Consider the following 15,823-nt stretch of genomic DNA (forward strand, 5'->3'; position numbering starts at 1 on the left):
AAAACAGGATTTCATTCCTAGTTACTGCTCCAGACATGTACAAAATTTTAGCTAATCTTTATTTAAAATATGCACCAATGTGAAGAGGTACCTGTATGACTCAAATACTTGCATACCAGATGAAATATCACACACAATGTGAATACAATGCCCCAGTTACTCTGTAGTATAGTATCGATACATCAGGTGCCTTGTACGAGCAGGAGTTCGTAAATTGATAATTTTGAGGTAAGAAGCCAACGGATGGAATTAAATGCGAGGCAGTATGAGGAGTTGAATGAGCAGTATGTTTGTTGGACATGTATGTAAACTGATATCCTGTAATTAGTCGTTCTTTATGTGCCCATAGAGCAAAGTCAAAGCTTCTGAGTAGTTTCTTCCTAAAATGTTCTTGGGTAATTTTCATAGCACAGATGTTTACAACATCTGTGATAACTTCACTTCATCTCGTACAGCTTGAATATATTATGTCAGCAATACCGATAGTATATCAACGGGAGACTGTCTGTGATATAGTATTGTGCAACTCAACTTAAAAAGAAAACCAGGAAGGATATAACATGACACAATGTAACCTGCATTCCCAATATAAGAATCGTGAGGCTACTTCATGACTGATTGTTCGACACAGTCTTTCTGCCACAATAAACACACGATGGTTTAAGTTGTATAAATGTATAGAAAAGAGTAGGTTGTGATCTAAGCAGAGAAGCAATATAATAGAAATGAAGAAGGAAATTTGTAAATGCTAAATCGGAGAACAAAGGCCTCACCAACGTTTTCAACATGAAGTTTACCATACCATACAATTAGAAGAGGTACTTTTGGATATTTTGTACAAGCTTACCATAACTTTCCAAGTGGTCATTTTATATTTTGACTTTTTGTGGAACAACTCGTGTCTATGGGGGCTGTAGTATCATGTAACAACACCAGCCTACTGGCGTACCACAGTTGACAATGGAATTGCAAATTTTCGTTCAGCGCTGATAGGGTCATGTGGGAATGTGGGATCCAGTAGACCCAATGAAGAACTCCCACTGAGCCATGGCTCTGGCTCTGTACCATGAGCACCCTCTGCCACAGCAATACAGGAGTGCCGGTGGAAGTCACATATCCTACTTTGGCTCAACCATTTCGATATGAGTCACTGCGCAGAAGCAGCACTGTCACAGCTCCAACTCCATTTGCTTGTGCTTACTTCAAGGACCCTCATCATTGTGGGCACTGTGATAGCTGGAACCTGTTTCTTGCTGGATTATTTGTAATCACTCTTCATTCGCTTGGAGAAATACTAGATAAATATATCTTCTGTTTGTTGTGTTAAATTGTTCACTAATCATTTCTGCTCCTGTCAAACTGCCCTTCGACGGCACTCTGTAACCCACCTCTCCTTACCACTGTGTACAATGTCGTACACAACACCGATGACTCATGTGTTCCACAAAATGACAGAAACATCCTGGGAAACAAAACATCGGAGTATTTACCACTCATATTTCCGAATCTTCATGAACCATCTACGAAGGAGACTTTAACAAGTGCTCTGAGAAAAATGGAGCCCTCTAGTAGGATCTGTAGAGATAGTTACATAGATTCCAAAGGTTAGGGGAGGCCTGCATGGTTAATATTATTCAAATCTAATATTTGTGCTTGTATTGCATGGGACAAGGAAAGAGTTGTACAGAACTGAAATCATCAAGATCAACATGAATCAGAAAGTGACAAAGACTGATTGTAACAGGAGTGTAGGTAATTTACAGAAACTAAGGAAACAGTCATACAGTCTTAAAACAAACACATTAGAGTTATGAGTCAACAGTCCAGAGAATAAATCCGTAACAAATGGGATAGATTGGAACAATTAAGTACAATAAATTTTATATTCATGAATTTCTGTATTAATTAAACCGGTGAGAAAATGGTACATCCTCATAAGTGTTCTTTACCCAGCAAACATTCTTCCAAGTTTTCTGTAGTGTACGAGAAAAGAGATCATCTTAATGGTCGCACAGAGCAGTCTGTGAGAGCTTCTGTAAAGTTTGGAAGGTAGGAGACGATGTACTGGCAGAAGTAAAGCTGTGAGTACCGGGCGTGAGTCGTGCTTCGGTATCTCAGATGGTAGAGCACTTGCCCGCGAAAGGCAAAGGTCCAGAGTTCGAGTCTCGGTCGGGCACGCAGTTTTAATCTGCCAGGAAGTTTCATATCAGCGCTCACGCCGTTGCAGAGTGAAAATCTCATTCTGGACCCAATAAAAATAGCTTGAAAATATAAAAACACCAATGGCCCGATCTCAACAGAAAATGAATAGCAGTATTTGTAATAGAAGTATGATACATCAGACAAAGCAACTGCATTACGGGGTAGAGACTATCTAAATAAAGAGGTGGAAGTTGCATAGGAGCAGAAACAAACATGCAAAAAGAAACAAATAAGAAGTTTCAAGATTTTTTCATCATCTGGTACTGGTGTACTAACCATTGATCATCCGCTTCTCCTCGTCAGTAAAGCTGGGCAGGCGTGACCTGGGTCGACCCTCGGCTCTGCTGTTGTTGTCCACACGTTCCCGCACCACGGCCGGGTAGTCGCCGTCGATGTAGATAGGGTTGGCGTACAGGTCCAGCTGTAAGGTGTACATAATGCAGCAAGTGCTTGAAGCCAAACCACAGAATCTTAACAAAGAAAAGTCAAACTGTGTCACGCAAACAAGGTGTCTGGGCTACAGGTACACACAAAAACTAATCCTTATAACGAAAGGACTTCTAATGCTGTTGGGTAAACATGAAATCGATAAAGACACTCTCAAAGATGTGATTCTCACATCTGAACAGCGCTAAGTCGCATGGCGCATGCTCATCAGTGACAGAGAACACCTATCTCGACATGCTGGCGATCTAAGCAGTTCCACTCATGCCTCCCGATATCATTTTCCAGTAGGATGTCCCTCCTCCCCCTCCCCCCCGTCACACATGGGATATTACCACATTTCCCTGTGAGGCATTTCTTAATCGGACTCCGCTGGATTTTGAAGCATGAGGGTTTATCAGGACTCTGCATACAGAACTGGGTTTCTTTTAGATTTCAGACAATGGCTCTACGTATTAGCAGAAAACATGACTCCTGTCATGATTATGAACATGTGACGAGAGTGGAGTACCTCTTCGATGTCTGTCAAACAACAAACGCTGCCCACTTTAAATATACAAAACCCTTCATTATTTTGTACGAGATAGTAACATGTGGATATGAAATTTTGTTTACTATTTGTACTTCCATAAGCAGATTTATCCCTAGGGGTGTCTCCAAAATCTCTGTTGTACTGTTTCATATTTAACTTTGTCCACAACTAATATCATGCCAAGATCTTTAGTTTTATTATGCCTATGTGGACGCAAAATAGTCTTCAATCATTGTTTAAATCATTTGAATTGAGAGTTACTTGTATACAGGGTGATTCACAATTTCTGTTACAGGCTTATAGGGGCTAAAAAGGGGACTCTGTGGATACAGCATTGATGATTAACCCTTGTCCGAGAATGTACCGTCTGAAAAATAAGTTTGATGATCGGATCACTTTCACATTTCCCATTTCACCATACACACATAATGGACGTAATGGGGTCTGACCAGTCCTCGTTACAGGAGCACATGACAAGGGCAATGTTTCGTCATCAGCTTGTCTCCTACACAACGAAGGACGCCCTCTTCACACTCGAGAGTCGGAGAGCCTGTGGAGCACCAGAGTACACTCTTCTCGCTATGAGCTCGCCAGTTCCTCGCAGCCGCCGCTGAAGTGGGACGAAAATGGTATGTGGTGTCTAGGTCCCGGATTTTAATGACATTAAATCAGTGAAATATGCAGGCATTTACGACCTAAAACTTACATAAATATGACCTTAAAAAATAAAATAATTCTTTTCATAAACTAATTTTCTTGTTTATTTGCTCATACACCTTTCGACATAAAATTCACTTCCGAACAAACGCTTAGTACAGTACTTATTTTTTGGAGAGTTTGAAGCTAACTAGCAGTTATTTTTGAAATGTTTGCTTCTGTGTGTAAAAAAGCAGTATACAGTGAAAACAATGACACCTATCTAAGCAATTAAGCTACATTCTTACCACAGCACACCACTTGTTTCAAGTATTCCAAATTAGTTCACATGCCATGTCAATCTTCAGTTTCTACACAGCTACACTGGATCTGAAGATGAATTTATAGATTTCCGCTTCTCACAGGAGAGCTTCTGTAAAGCTTGGAAGATAGGAGACGAGGTACTGGTGGAATTAAAGGTGTGAGGGCGGGTCGTGAGTTGTGCTTGGGTAGCTCAGATGGTAGAGCACTTGCCCGCAAAAGGCAAAGTTACCGAGTTCGAGTCTCGGTCCGACACACAGTTTTAATCTGTCAAGAAGTTTCATATCAGCGCACACTCCGCTACAGAGTGAAAATCTCATTCAGGAATACTTACCCATGTAATGACTACAGGAACTATCAGGATTGGGGAACAACTTCTCCGGTGATCACGATGTTTTCTGTCAAAACTCATATCATTTTGTTATCTCCTCTTGCATGGATTCTCACTGCTTAAACAATGACTAAAGAGACGCGTACAACAATGGAATTTTCATTGATTTTTGACATCTACAACGCCCTGACATTATCTTTTGATTTTACCTTGTACTAAGGCATCTCTAAAATGCTATGAGCCATCAGCACCTATTGTCTTTTCTGCTGAGGTGTTGATTGATCACTATGTCGGTTCTTCTTGCTACAGGGAAAATGGCGCTTAGCTGTTGAATCCCAGAAAACTATCGAAAAGCTTGTTTTGGTACACAGAGTTACTCTAGTTAACGTCACGATGGCAGTCAGAGTTGAAGGGGGGTAGTTTTATCATGTCACCTACGGAAGATGACACGACAGCTGAACGACATAGCCACTACTTTGTGCCCCGGAAGTACGATACTACTCTTAATTTTTAAGAAATGAGTTGGATAATGTAACAACTACTCATGACAGGGAAGGGTCAAAGAGAGATATCAGCTGTCACCTTGTTATGAGACACTGCTGTTCACATATCTTAGAGAAACCAGGTTCGTAATTTGAACAGAGCTCATACGATTATGAGTACTAGTTTCGGTGAAATATACGTGCTTCTACTGAAAATAACATTCCGGACGCTAAATTACGTATAATTTCTATACATACACAAATGTGATTTAATTTCTCGGCAAAAATGTGGTTTAATTCCTCGTCAAAAGTTGTTTTCCGATTGATAACGGCCTGTTACGCTCTGTAGACAAAGAGCGTCAATTTACTAATTGGTACTCACCTTTCATTAATGAGTGGCTACAATCCTTCATCTCGATGGCGTAACTATGAACCTAACAGCTTTTACTACTTCGAGAAAATGAGTAATGTTTACTTACTACACAATCTCCTGAAAAATTTCACCATTCAGTCATATTTACTATACAATCGGTCACAAAATATCATCTTTGAGTTATAATCCCACGTAGAGAGAAATAAAACCTGAAAACGAATTTCCCATCTACCAAAGTTTATTGAACATCTACTTAAAATTGGTAATATCTCATACCATTGTAAATGTCAGATTATGCAGTATCACCCATTCCTGTAAAACGGATAATCGTGTTGACAAAACAGTGTTTGAGGTCAAACATTTTATGGTGCGGTCCTCCTACCTGGAACTCAATCACACGTTCCTGAGCCTCCAGGGATTCCTCCAGGTCATCGTATGGTACGAACCAGTCACAGTTTAGTGTGATACCGACTTTACCTGAAAAAAAGGCGATAATTACCAATAATGGCCAATGCACTACATTTAATGGTTTTTTTTTGTGTCAGAAAAAGGGAAAACAATGGTCATATGAATGCATCGAGAGTAGACTAGCTTTACAGTGCATGAATGTTAAACTTTATCGGAAACGGACTGGCATCCTATTACATAATTAAACTAATATCACAGAGTTTTTAGCATACTTGGAAGATGGGTGACAGCTTCGCATTCGCAACATCAGTGCCCTGCCCGTAATCTTTTGCGTTGAGCATCGGCAACTGTTGGGCGCTCGTTGCTAATGAGAAATGGGTCGAAGGTGGCCAGATTAGGCGTGGCTAATAATAAGCATAGGCCTGACACAGGCATGAGTCTGTGTACACTGAATGTTTGACGGTAGAGCTATCAACCACTTGGGGTAATGTTGGTACCCATTAGCAACCTGGGACTCTCACTACAATCACGGAACTACAAGTAGAGTTAGAAGACTGATGCAGAGGTGGTCATGCTTATGACACTGTCCTGACGCTGTCTGCGTTGGACGGCGGCCTGGAGGTTCTTCATTGAAGGCGATGTTCAAAGAGCCTCTCGCGGCGCCCGCAGGAACCTTCGACGCACCCGCTCTGGAAGTATCGACAACCCACGATACTGCAAAATGAAACAGTGCAGCGTGGAAAAACATGAAAGCGTTCAACAAATTTCGTCGTTCTTCGTTTTGGTATCAAATGCGACCAGATATTTTACTGCATACGACCTTCTGCCAGTCTCTTTCCCCGTCAAAGTACAAGGGCCAGTCAAATAAAAAGGAGACAAATGGAAAAAAGTAAATATACTACTATTTGAGAAGTAATAATCATGATTCTTAATACTTTTTTCCTACAGAGAGTCAAAGTGGTCAGTGCCTTCATGGAAAAATATTTGCAGTTGCCTATAAGAACCATGACTGTATCCAGGTGTGCTCCTCCACGTCCGAATCAGATCGAGGGTCAGGAATGTCTTTCGTCGCTGCTCAAAAATGTGGAAATCGTTTGGGGATATATCGAAACTTTATGGAGCATGTTTAAAGGCCCCACAGCGGAACTTCCGAAGCGTAGTGGAAACAACCTGCAATAAAAATGGCCGTCACACATTCCTAAGGTTGCGTCGACTACGCTGACCATAATTTACAATGATGTCAATTATGTATATAACATATTTTTATGAGAATTATGCAGTGTCGAGGCAAACCATCATCTATGGTCAGCTGTCAGACTATATTCGAAAGCGTTTTACTGTTAATAGAAGCAAGAGTTCAACTGAGATATATTCGACAGTTTTATGCCCAATTGGAACACGTAAGGTCAGGAAAGCTTACTGTTTTACAAGTGTACTGCGTAATCATTATGCTGCTTGAAGATAACTGTCCGCAGCTCGTGGTCGTGCGGTAGCGTTCTCGCTTCCCACGCCCGGGTTCCCGGATTCGATTCCCGGTGGGGTCAGGGATTTTCTCTGCCTCGTGATGACTGGGTGTTGTGTGCCGTCCTTAGATTAGTTAGGTTTAAGTAGTTCTAAGTTCTAGGGGACTTATGACCATATGTGTTAAGTCCCATAGTGCTCAGAGCCATTTGAACCATTTTTGAAGATAACTGATAATGACATTGCGTTACACCAGCAGGAATTTGTAAAGAAGTATATACTACGATGCAGTCAAGAAAAGAGTATAACAGCTGTTTTAGCTCTCTGTTTATCTCTGTCTTCTGCTGTTTCTGCTGCAAAAACATCTTCTGTGCCCATAAAATAGTTACACAATTTTAGTTATACAACGAATAAAACGATATCGGCTGGTCAGTTTTAAGTAAACGGCAGTACACATTTAATCGTAAATTCTGAACTCTTTTAATATGCTACCAGTTTCGGAGCTACATTACTTCTCTATGAGACCATGCGACAGAAATAGATCGGGTAAAATCCAATCGCATGTGCTCACTGTAGGATCAAAAATAAGATAACCGGTGTCTGCAGATATCTGGTATAAACGACGTGATCGGTTCGTGCATTTACTGTTGAAGGTGTACTAATGCGCGGCTCTAGGCGCTCCAGTCCGGAGCCGCGCTGCTGCTACGGTCGCAGGTTCGAATCCTGCCTCGGGCATGGATGTGTGTGATGTCCTTAGGTTAGGTTTAATTAGTTCTAAGTTCTAGGGGACTGATGACCACAGCAGTTGAGTCCTATAGTGCTCAGAGCCATTTAAACCATTTTTTTTGTACTAATGCGATGGATACAATATCGGAAGATACCTACGGTGTGTTATTCAGCAATTACAGGATGACTCAGCCGGCTGTTGTGGCAGAGCGGTTCTAGGCGCTTCAGTCTGGAACCGCGCTGCTGCTACGGTCGCAGGTTTGAATCCTGCCTCGTGCATGGATGTGTTGTCCTTAGGTTATTTAGGTTTAAGTAGATCTAAGTCTAGGAGGCTGATGACCTCAGATGTTAAATCCCATAGTGCTAGAGCCATTTCCACCAGGATGACTCACAACTAACGCGAGAGCTGTGTCCGACGCTTCCGGGCAATCAATTCAGAGGAGGAAACCCCTGGCAGCTGATGATGTGGCCTTTCCTCACACACTGATACGTGGCGTATCGCTTTGGCAAGCGCGCGTGCTCTCTCTCTCTCTCTCTCTCTCTCTCTCTCTCTCTCTCTCTCATACACACACACACACACACACACACACACACACAAACCTTACATTGAGGTAACAAAGGTCACGGGATCCTCATAATCTTGAGCCCGAGGTAGAGCTGCAACTCTATTGGCATTGACTGAACAAGTGGTTGGACGTCACCTGCAGAAATATTGAGCCGTGCTGCCTCTACAGCCGTGCATAATTGCGAAAGTGTTTCCGGAGCAGGATTTTGTGCGGTAACAGACCTTTCGATTATATCCCATAAATGTTCATTGGCATTCGTGTGGGGTGGTCTGGGAGACCAAATCATTTACTCAATGTGTCCAGAATGTTCTTCATACAAATCGCGGGCTATTGTGGCTCGACGACATGGCACATGGACATACATAAAAACACACCAGGCATAGCTGAATATTGACTCCAAGTAGCCGAAGAGCAATATTTCCAGTCAATGATCGGTTTAGTTGGAACCAAGTACCCAATATTTCCCTTGTAAGCACAGCCCACACCATTATGGAGCCACCACCAACTGGCACAGTGCCTTGTTGACAATTTAGGTCCATGGCTTCGTGTGGTCTGCGCCACACCCGAAACCGGTTCTTACCAACTGAAATCTGGACTCATTTGACCAGGCCACGGTTTTCCAGTCGTCTAGGGTCCCATCGATACGGACACAAGCGCAGGTGAGGTGCTGCAGACGATGTCGTGCTGTTAGCAAAGGCACTCGCGTTGTTCGCCTGCTGGCATAGCCCATTAACACCTGATTCTGCGGCACCGTCCTAACGGATATGTTCGTCTTACGTTTCACATTGATTTCTGCGGTTATTCCACGCAGTTATGCTTTTCTGTTAGCACTGAAATTCCACGTTGCTCTCGGTCGTGAAGGCCGTCGGCCACTGCTTGGTCTGGAGTAAGAGGAACTGCCTGAATTTTGGTAATCTCGGCACATTCTTGACGCTGTCGATCTACGAATATTGAATTTCCTAACGACTTCTAAAAAGGAATGTCTTACCCGTCTACTTCCAACTACCATTATACGTTTCAGTGTCCGTTAACGCCCGTCGTGCGGCCTAAATAACATCAAACAACATTTCACATGAATCACGTGAGTACAAATGACATCTTGACCACTGCACTGCAAAAAATGTTATATGTGTGAAATCTTACGGGACTTAACTGCTAAAGTCATCAGTCCCTAAGCTTACACACTACTTAACCTAAATTATCCTAAAGTCAAACACACACATCCATGCCCGAGGGAGGACTCGAACCTTCGCCGGGACCAGCCGCACAGTCCATTACTGCAGCGCTCCAGACCGCTCGGCTAGTCCCGAGCGGCACGCACTGCACTTTTGTAACTTATGTGAGGAATACTGTTGCCATCTGTATACGGGCATGTCTCCATACCAAGACTTACGTCACTTCATCGTACACAATAGCAGTATCGCGCCCTCTGATAAATTCAAGAAATGTTGCTAGTCGTAAGTACTACAACTAGCAATTTTAGTCTGATGATGATGGAGAGCTTGATCCTCAAATGTGCCATTCTTTCTAATAAGGCGTTTCTGCCCTTGATGGGCTATGTGAACTTGCATAACATTAGAAGCTGGAGTTCTGAAAACACTTGTTGGTTGTACCACGAGTGTCTGCATAATGTCAGAGCAGGAATGTGGCGCGCAATGAATGCTACCAGGATAATTGGGACCGAGTTTTTCCTCAGTCCATAATTTCTGATAACTGTGTGAATAAATATGTTAAAACACACTAACTGATCAATAGTTTCCCAACACATATTAATGAACGTTAATCTAGGGTGGATCAACCCTTCGCCTTTATGACGGTTTTAACTGTTTAGGACACATACTTTGAGGTGCCATAATGTCTGGCAGTCCATTCTTCATCAACAGCGGAATTCTGAGAAGGCAGTGATGCGTCTTGAGCGAGTCCTAAGTTCTAACTCATCCCAAAGGTGTTCTGTTGGGTTCAGATCGCGATCATGGGCTTGTTAGTTTATTTCAGAAATTTCTTGAAGAAATACACTGACACTTGAGTGTATATATCTGTATATTCCCTGTGTACATTCTAGAATTGGGCTTTTACTCCATTACTGAATAAAATGCTAAATGCTGGAAAATGCAAATGTCTGAAATTTTTTAAAAATGTCGGAATATCGGATGCAGTTAGTTTAAAATTACAAGATATACAGTTTCATCTTAGACCAGTGACGTGTTTTGATGTGTAGAATGGTATAAACACTCGATAACGTGGTGAAATAAAATGGCACGCTGCACAGTACACAGAAAAAATACGATAGTGGGATGAGATGTAAGGACATATATTGTAATTTCATATCAGCCTGCCCCCGAAGGAATCTTCGCTAGGTGTGTCGGTGGTGCGAGGCACGTTTGTCTCATGCTGATTAGGAGACTGCTGCTGGGTGCTGTAGAGTGATGCCACCTGGCAGTGAATGATGGGAAACGAGTGACTTTGTGTGATTACACACGCTCTACCCTGTTGCAAACCGCTGGTTGAGACTGGGTTTGGTGAGGACCTTACCAGCCATCACGTCTAGCGGTGGCAGTGAAGTACAGAGGAGGTATTTTTCGTGGTTAGTGTGGAGCTCCCTTATTACGCTAAAGAAGACACTAACTGCAGAGTCACACGAACATCTTTTATTGGATTGTGTACTGCGTACACTAGAGGAACGGCTCGTAGACGATGAGTGTTTCTATCAGGTTGAGAATGCTCCCTGCCATAAAGCGGCTTCTTTCGAACAACAGTTTGTGGACTGTTCTGACCAGAATCCCCACCTCAACCCAATAAAACACCTACGGTATGCGTCAAACGTCGACATCGCCCCGGACACCAGCGTCCATTACCTTCTCTGATTTCGGCTCTTGAGAAAGAATGGGCTGCCAGACATTCAGACATCTAATTGGACGCATCCCAGGCAGAGGTCAAGCCATCATAAAGGCGAAGGGAGGACACAGCCCACATTAAAGTCCATTAGTATGTGTCTGAATAGTTTTGATCAGATAGTGCAGTTGGTTATTGAAGCAATGGTCACTGAACTCCTCATCTTGTTCCAAAGTACATGACGTTAAAACTTGAATGGAATTTTGGCACATGGATTTGAGAACAGGTGATTTCTTTGGGGAACAGTTGAGAAAGAAAATACAAACTCACCGTTCTGCGTGGAGCGATACTGCTCGTCGTAGAGCCGGTAGACCATGGCGTGCGCCCTGATGACGGTGTGCGCCGCCAGGTAGTCGACGATGCCCGGAGCTTTCTGGGACGGAGCGTGGCCGCCGGTGGTGGCGTAGCCTTTCGTAAAATCGTAACGCTCGTTGAATGTCAGCAACATCTTCACCTGTGAGGGAAAAATGGCACCACAATACAGGTAATACAGGTGGATGTCGATGACTTTATATGTTGGTGTGTAGGAAATGGACACTGAACAGAAACACCTTCTAGTATCATTGGTTAGTTAAAAATGGGAAGTTTGAAGAAATCCCATGCTTTTCAGCACAGTTTGATATAGGTAGGAATTCGACGAACCTATACAGTTATTCTCCATCTCAAACTACCCCATCTTCCATAACCCTCGCTTTTTCTGTCGAATTACGTGTGCGTGTACATCCAAGATGTGGGAAACCAGATTATTGACGAAGCTATTTTTAGAAATCATGTAAATTTTTTTTCAGAGACGAAGATTAGTGTTTCATGACAACAGTTCCTACGAAACTGGACATTCTAGGAAAAAAACGCACAGAAAATACCCTTGCTTCACTGTGGTAAAATGAGTTGAGTCTATCTTGATTCTTGACAATATCGTCTAAATTAGGTGTGCTCCAATGAAATAAAGGAGTTTTATAAATTCAGCATGTGGAATTCTTTCCGAACATCTTTAATGAAACAGTGACGTTTGCACTATTTTTTTTATTAAGTTTGATTTACTATCCAAAACACAGTTCTGAGTCTGGGTCGTGAGCCTCGGTCCCCAAGTTGTACATGTATAGTACCAGGTTTGACCTGCCAGAGAGTTTATAACAATTGTTTGACTTCTTCTTCTGAATTTTGATCTCCATCGGTAGCTATCTGATACAAAAATTATCAATATTAACACACATTTGCCGTTCAAAGTTAAAAATGCATTAGGTGTAACTCAAATTCCCTCATCATCTTTATTCTCGAGAACAGAAACTTACGAAATTTATTGCATACAAGAATGCAGCATTTATCAAAATATTAGATTTCTCTCCAGTACAATATTCGTGTACTTAGTAATTGTAGCGGGATATAGGTTTCGTCTTCTCTTACGTAAATATAAATTTGATAAGTAACCTCTAAGTCTCTCTTTTAGTCTGCTATCTAAGCTCTAACATTTAATACTCCAATTACGAAAATCTAACTTAAAACACCACCTTCGTTGTTTAGTCTCTTGAAAATTGCGTTAAGACTGGAGTTCTTGCCTGTGGAATTGATTCGAAAGCGATAATGTAGAGACAGTGGCAATATTTTTGTCCCTCTTTATATTCTTGCTTATAGTAATAACTGTAGCTGGATTTCGATTTCATCTTTATTTTTGTAAATACTGTTTTGATAAGCAATCAGTAACAGATAGTTTGTATATTAATTTAATATCCAGTTTTAGCTTACCGATTAATTCCTTGAAAAAGTGAGTGTTGGAGGAAGGCCACAATCCAGTTAGAGACACTCGTTCCACTTAGTCATTGTAATAAGTGAGAGTAGAATTTTACTTTCACCTTCACATTTCTACACAGGCTCCTTTAACAATTAGCAAATGATCGTGGATTCACTGTGTACCCACCTTCTTGTTATATATCCACCTAAAATTTTTACTAAGTCAGTAAATGTGATATGAGTCTCTAAGGTAGCATTCCTCTTTGTTTATATGATTTGGTTCAGTATGAAATGCGGATACGCCGCAATCGATGCACCTATAGTAAGTTTGATAATTCGTAGTCCTCTTACTCTGACAGTAAAAATGACGGCAGTAGTTCTCTTGTTACTTCGCTGCCCTGTCAAATCAGTGACGATCACAATTTATTCACATCAGAAAGTTTCTTCGTTCTCTCACCTGAATTTTACAAATGCTTCTTTTAACTGCGCCTTAGTTCTTTAGGTTTATTTTACAACCGGTTTTGCACCCCGCTTCCACATCGTAGGTTACTCTAAGTCCATTTTTAACTATACTGTCAAAGCTCTGACACTTAATGCCCCGATAAGGAAAACTGTAACTTAAAACACTAAATTCGTTGTTTCACCTCTCGAAAACCCTACGAATTTTCCAATAGTGCATGACTTAGGACGTTATTCGTAGGACGATGACTTAGAGACAGTACGAAGATTATCTCAGCCGTACTTCAAGGAATGCGTTTTATGCTGACTGCGGTATAGCTCCCACGAAACTTATTTTTGGGTCTTAGGATGTCTGAAGCCAAGAAGAGGAGACACGTTTTGAACAGAAATGAACTCACCCTGTCACCGAAGTTGTCAAAGAGCACCCTGGCCTACTCCAGGAAGTAGACCGCTAGGATGGGGTTGGGCCAGCCTCCAATGTACTGCAGGGCTTGCGGCAGGTCCCAGTGGTACATCGTCGCCTGGACAGGAGAGAGTTAAGTGACGCACATAGATGGCTAAGGTATCGCTGGAGTTTCATCTTGTAATAGTGTTACAAACTGTCTGAAATACACTGACTGCGCTAAAAAGCATGAATAAATTCTTTTTTGGCGCAAGCAACCAACTGTAGTACGCCGAAAATTCCTCTGTAAAACCCAAAATAAATGTACTACATTCGTGTGAGGTTATTATCTACGTTCTTAAAGAAAGTAACTGACATTCAATACACAAAAGGCTGCTTGACAGGAAATAAATAAAGAAGAAATCCGAAATATCGCATGACACAAAAATCCAGTTCCACTGTTCCCGAGGAAAACACACAGTGTACGCGACAACTGAAGATTCAGGCTTAACGTATCACAGACTAGGTGGTAATCAGGCCTTACAGGTGGATTGCAGGTTCGAACTTAGGAAGCGAGGGGAACGAAATTGGCCACGTCCTTATCAAAGGACTGATCCCTACATTCACTTTGACTTGCTTAAGGAATTAACATAAAACCGAAATGTCGATGGACTGACGGTGATTTCACTACTGTTAGTTCCAATTGTTTTCTAGTATCTTAACTAATACGTTACCTTTGTCGATGATGAGTACAAAGAAAGTCCTAGAAATGTAAAACCTAAGCAGTAACGAGAAATGTGGAAGTATAAAACGAGAAGATTAACCAAGGTGTTTATAATAAATTTCATTTGGAATGCGATGCATGTGTGGCAACTTGATATATAAGGATGGACAAGTAAACTTATCGTCTAATGAAGGATTCTTTGTAACATTCGTATGTTCCTGTAAGTTGTCCTTTATTGACGTTGTTCAATTTGCAGCGGATTACAGTGAACATTATCCTTTGTCTAGCCTCAGCAGCCTTAAGACAATATGATGCTGATGATGAAGTCCCATACTCCGTAAGAGCGTAGGAGACAATGCGGGAGACCCGCACCGCCGTGCTAGACAAGGTCCTAGTACAGGTGGTTTGCGATTGCTTTCCTCCTACCGTAATGGGGATGAATGATGATGATGAAGACGACACAAGAGCACCCAGTCATCTCGAGACAGGTGAAAATCACTGATCCCGCCTGGAATCGAACCCGGGACCCCGTGGTCGGGAAGCGAGAACGCTATCGCGAGACCACGAACTGCGGACTATAAGGCATTATGGAAGAGTAGAAATGTCAATCTTTCTAAGTGCCTAGCCTCACATTAATAAAGAGCAACAGAAAACAATGTATCTCTTCTTTCCATTCTTTTGTTTTATAGTAACAATTTTTAATAGCTATTTGCATCCAAAAAATGGGAAATGCCTTCTGGTAGCACAGCATTATATTCCAGATCTCATCACTGCAAACAATAAAGAGACAACTTAGACTATAAATAACTTAGTGGGAATGTTCTAAGGGCTGTATCAGGAAGTAATTGGTTGTGAGCGCCAATAACAAACATTTTGTTTCAAGTGCCACTAATACTGAGGCATTACGTTTTATTACTGACAATACAAGTACAGAAATGCATTATTGCTCTACCTAGCAGAACTGCAGTTAACGAAAATGATTACTTGTATATTTTAAAATTTTTACAGGAGAATAAGAAAACTACATTCAAGTAAAAAGTCCCTCTGAATTGACTTCCGTTTCTTATTAATCGAAATTCAGATCTTCCAAAGATGACTGTAGAGCCCCTTGTGCTGTGGAGGATGAAATGACAACGTCGTCAAAAAGTCTTTCTGT

At 41.7% G+C, this 15,823-nt stretch overlaps 1 protein-coding gene across 1 annotated transcript in view; it reads right to left on the bottom strand.

The window, feature by feature from the left end:
* The window catches only part of LOC124805751 (beta-glucosidase 34-like), a 37,518-nt gene that overhangs the window by 12,961 nt on the left and 8,734 nt on the right, over positions 1–15,823 (bottom strand). Inside the window, exons 3-5 of the mRNA XM_047266319.1 lie at positions 11,645–11,828; positions 5,704–5,798; positions 2,479–2,623 (exon numbers count right to left, since the gene is read on the bottom strand). Of these exons, the coding sequence (XP_047122275.1) occupies positions 2,479–2,623; positions 5,704–5,798; positions 11,645–11,828 (424 nt within the window). The remainder of the gene's footprint in view (positions 1–2,478; positions 2,624–5,703; positions 5,799–11,644; positions 11,829–15,823) is intronic.

This window comes from Schistocerca piceifrons, chromosome 7 (genome assembly GCF_021461385.2).
Source record: "Schistocerca piceifrons isolate TAMUIC-IGC-003096 chromosome 7, iqSchPice1.1, whole genome shotgun sequence".
NCBI lineage: Eukaryota > Metazoa > Arthropoda > Insecta > Orthoptera > Acrididae > Schistocerca > Schistocerca piceifrons.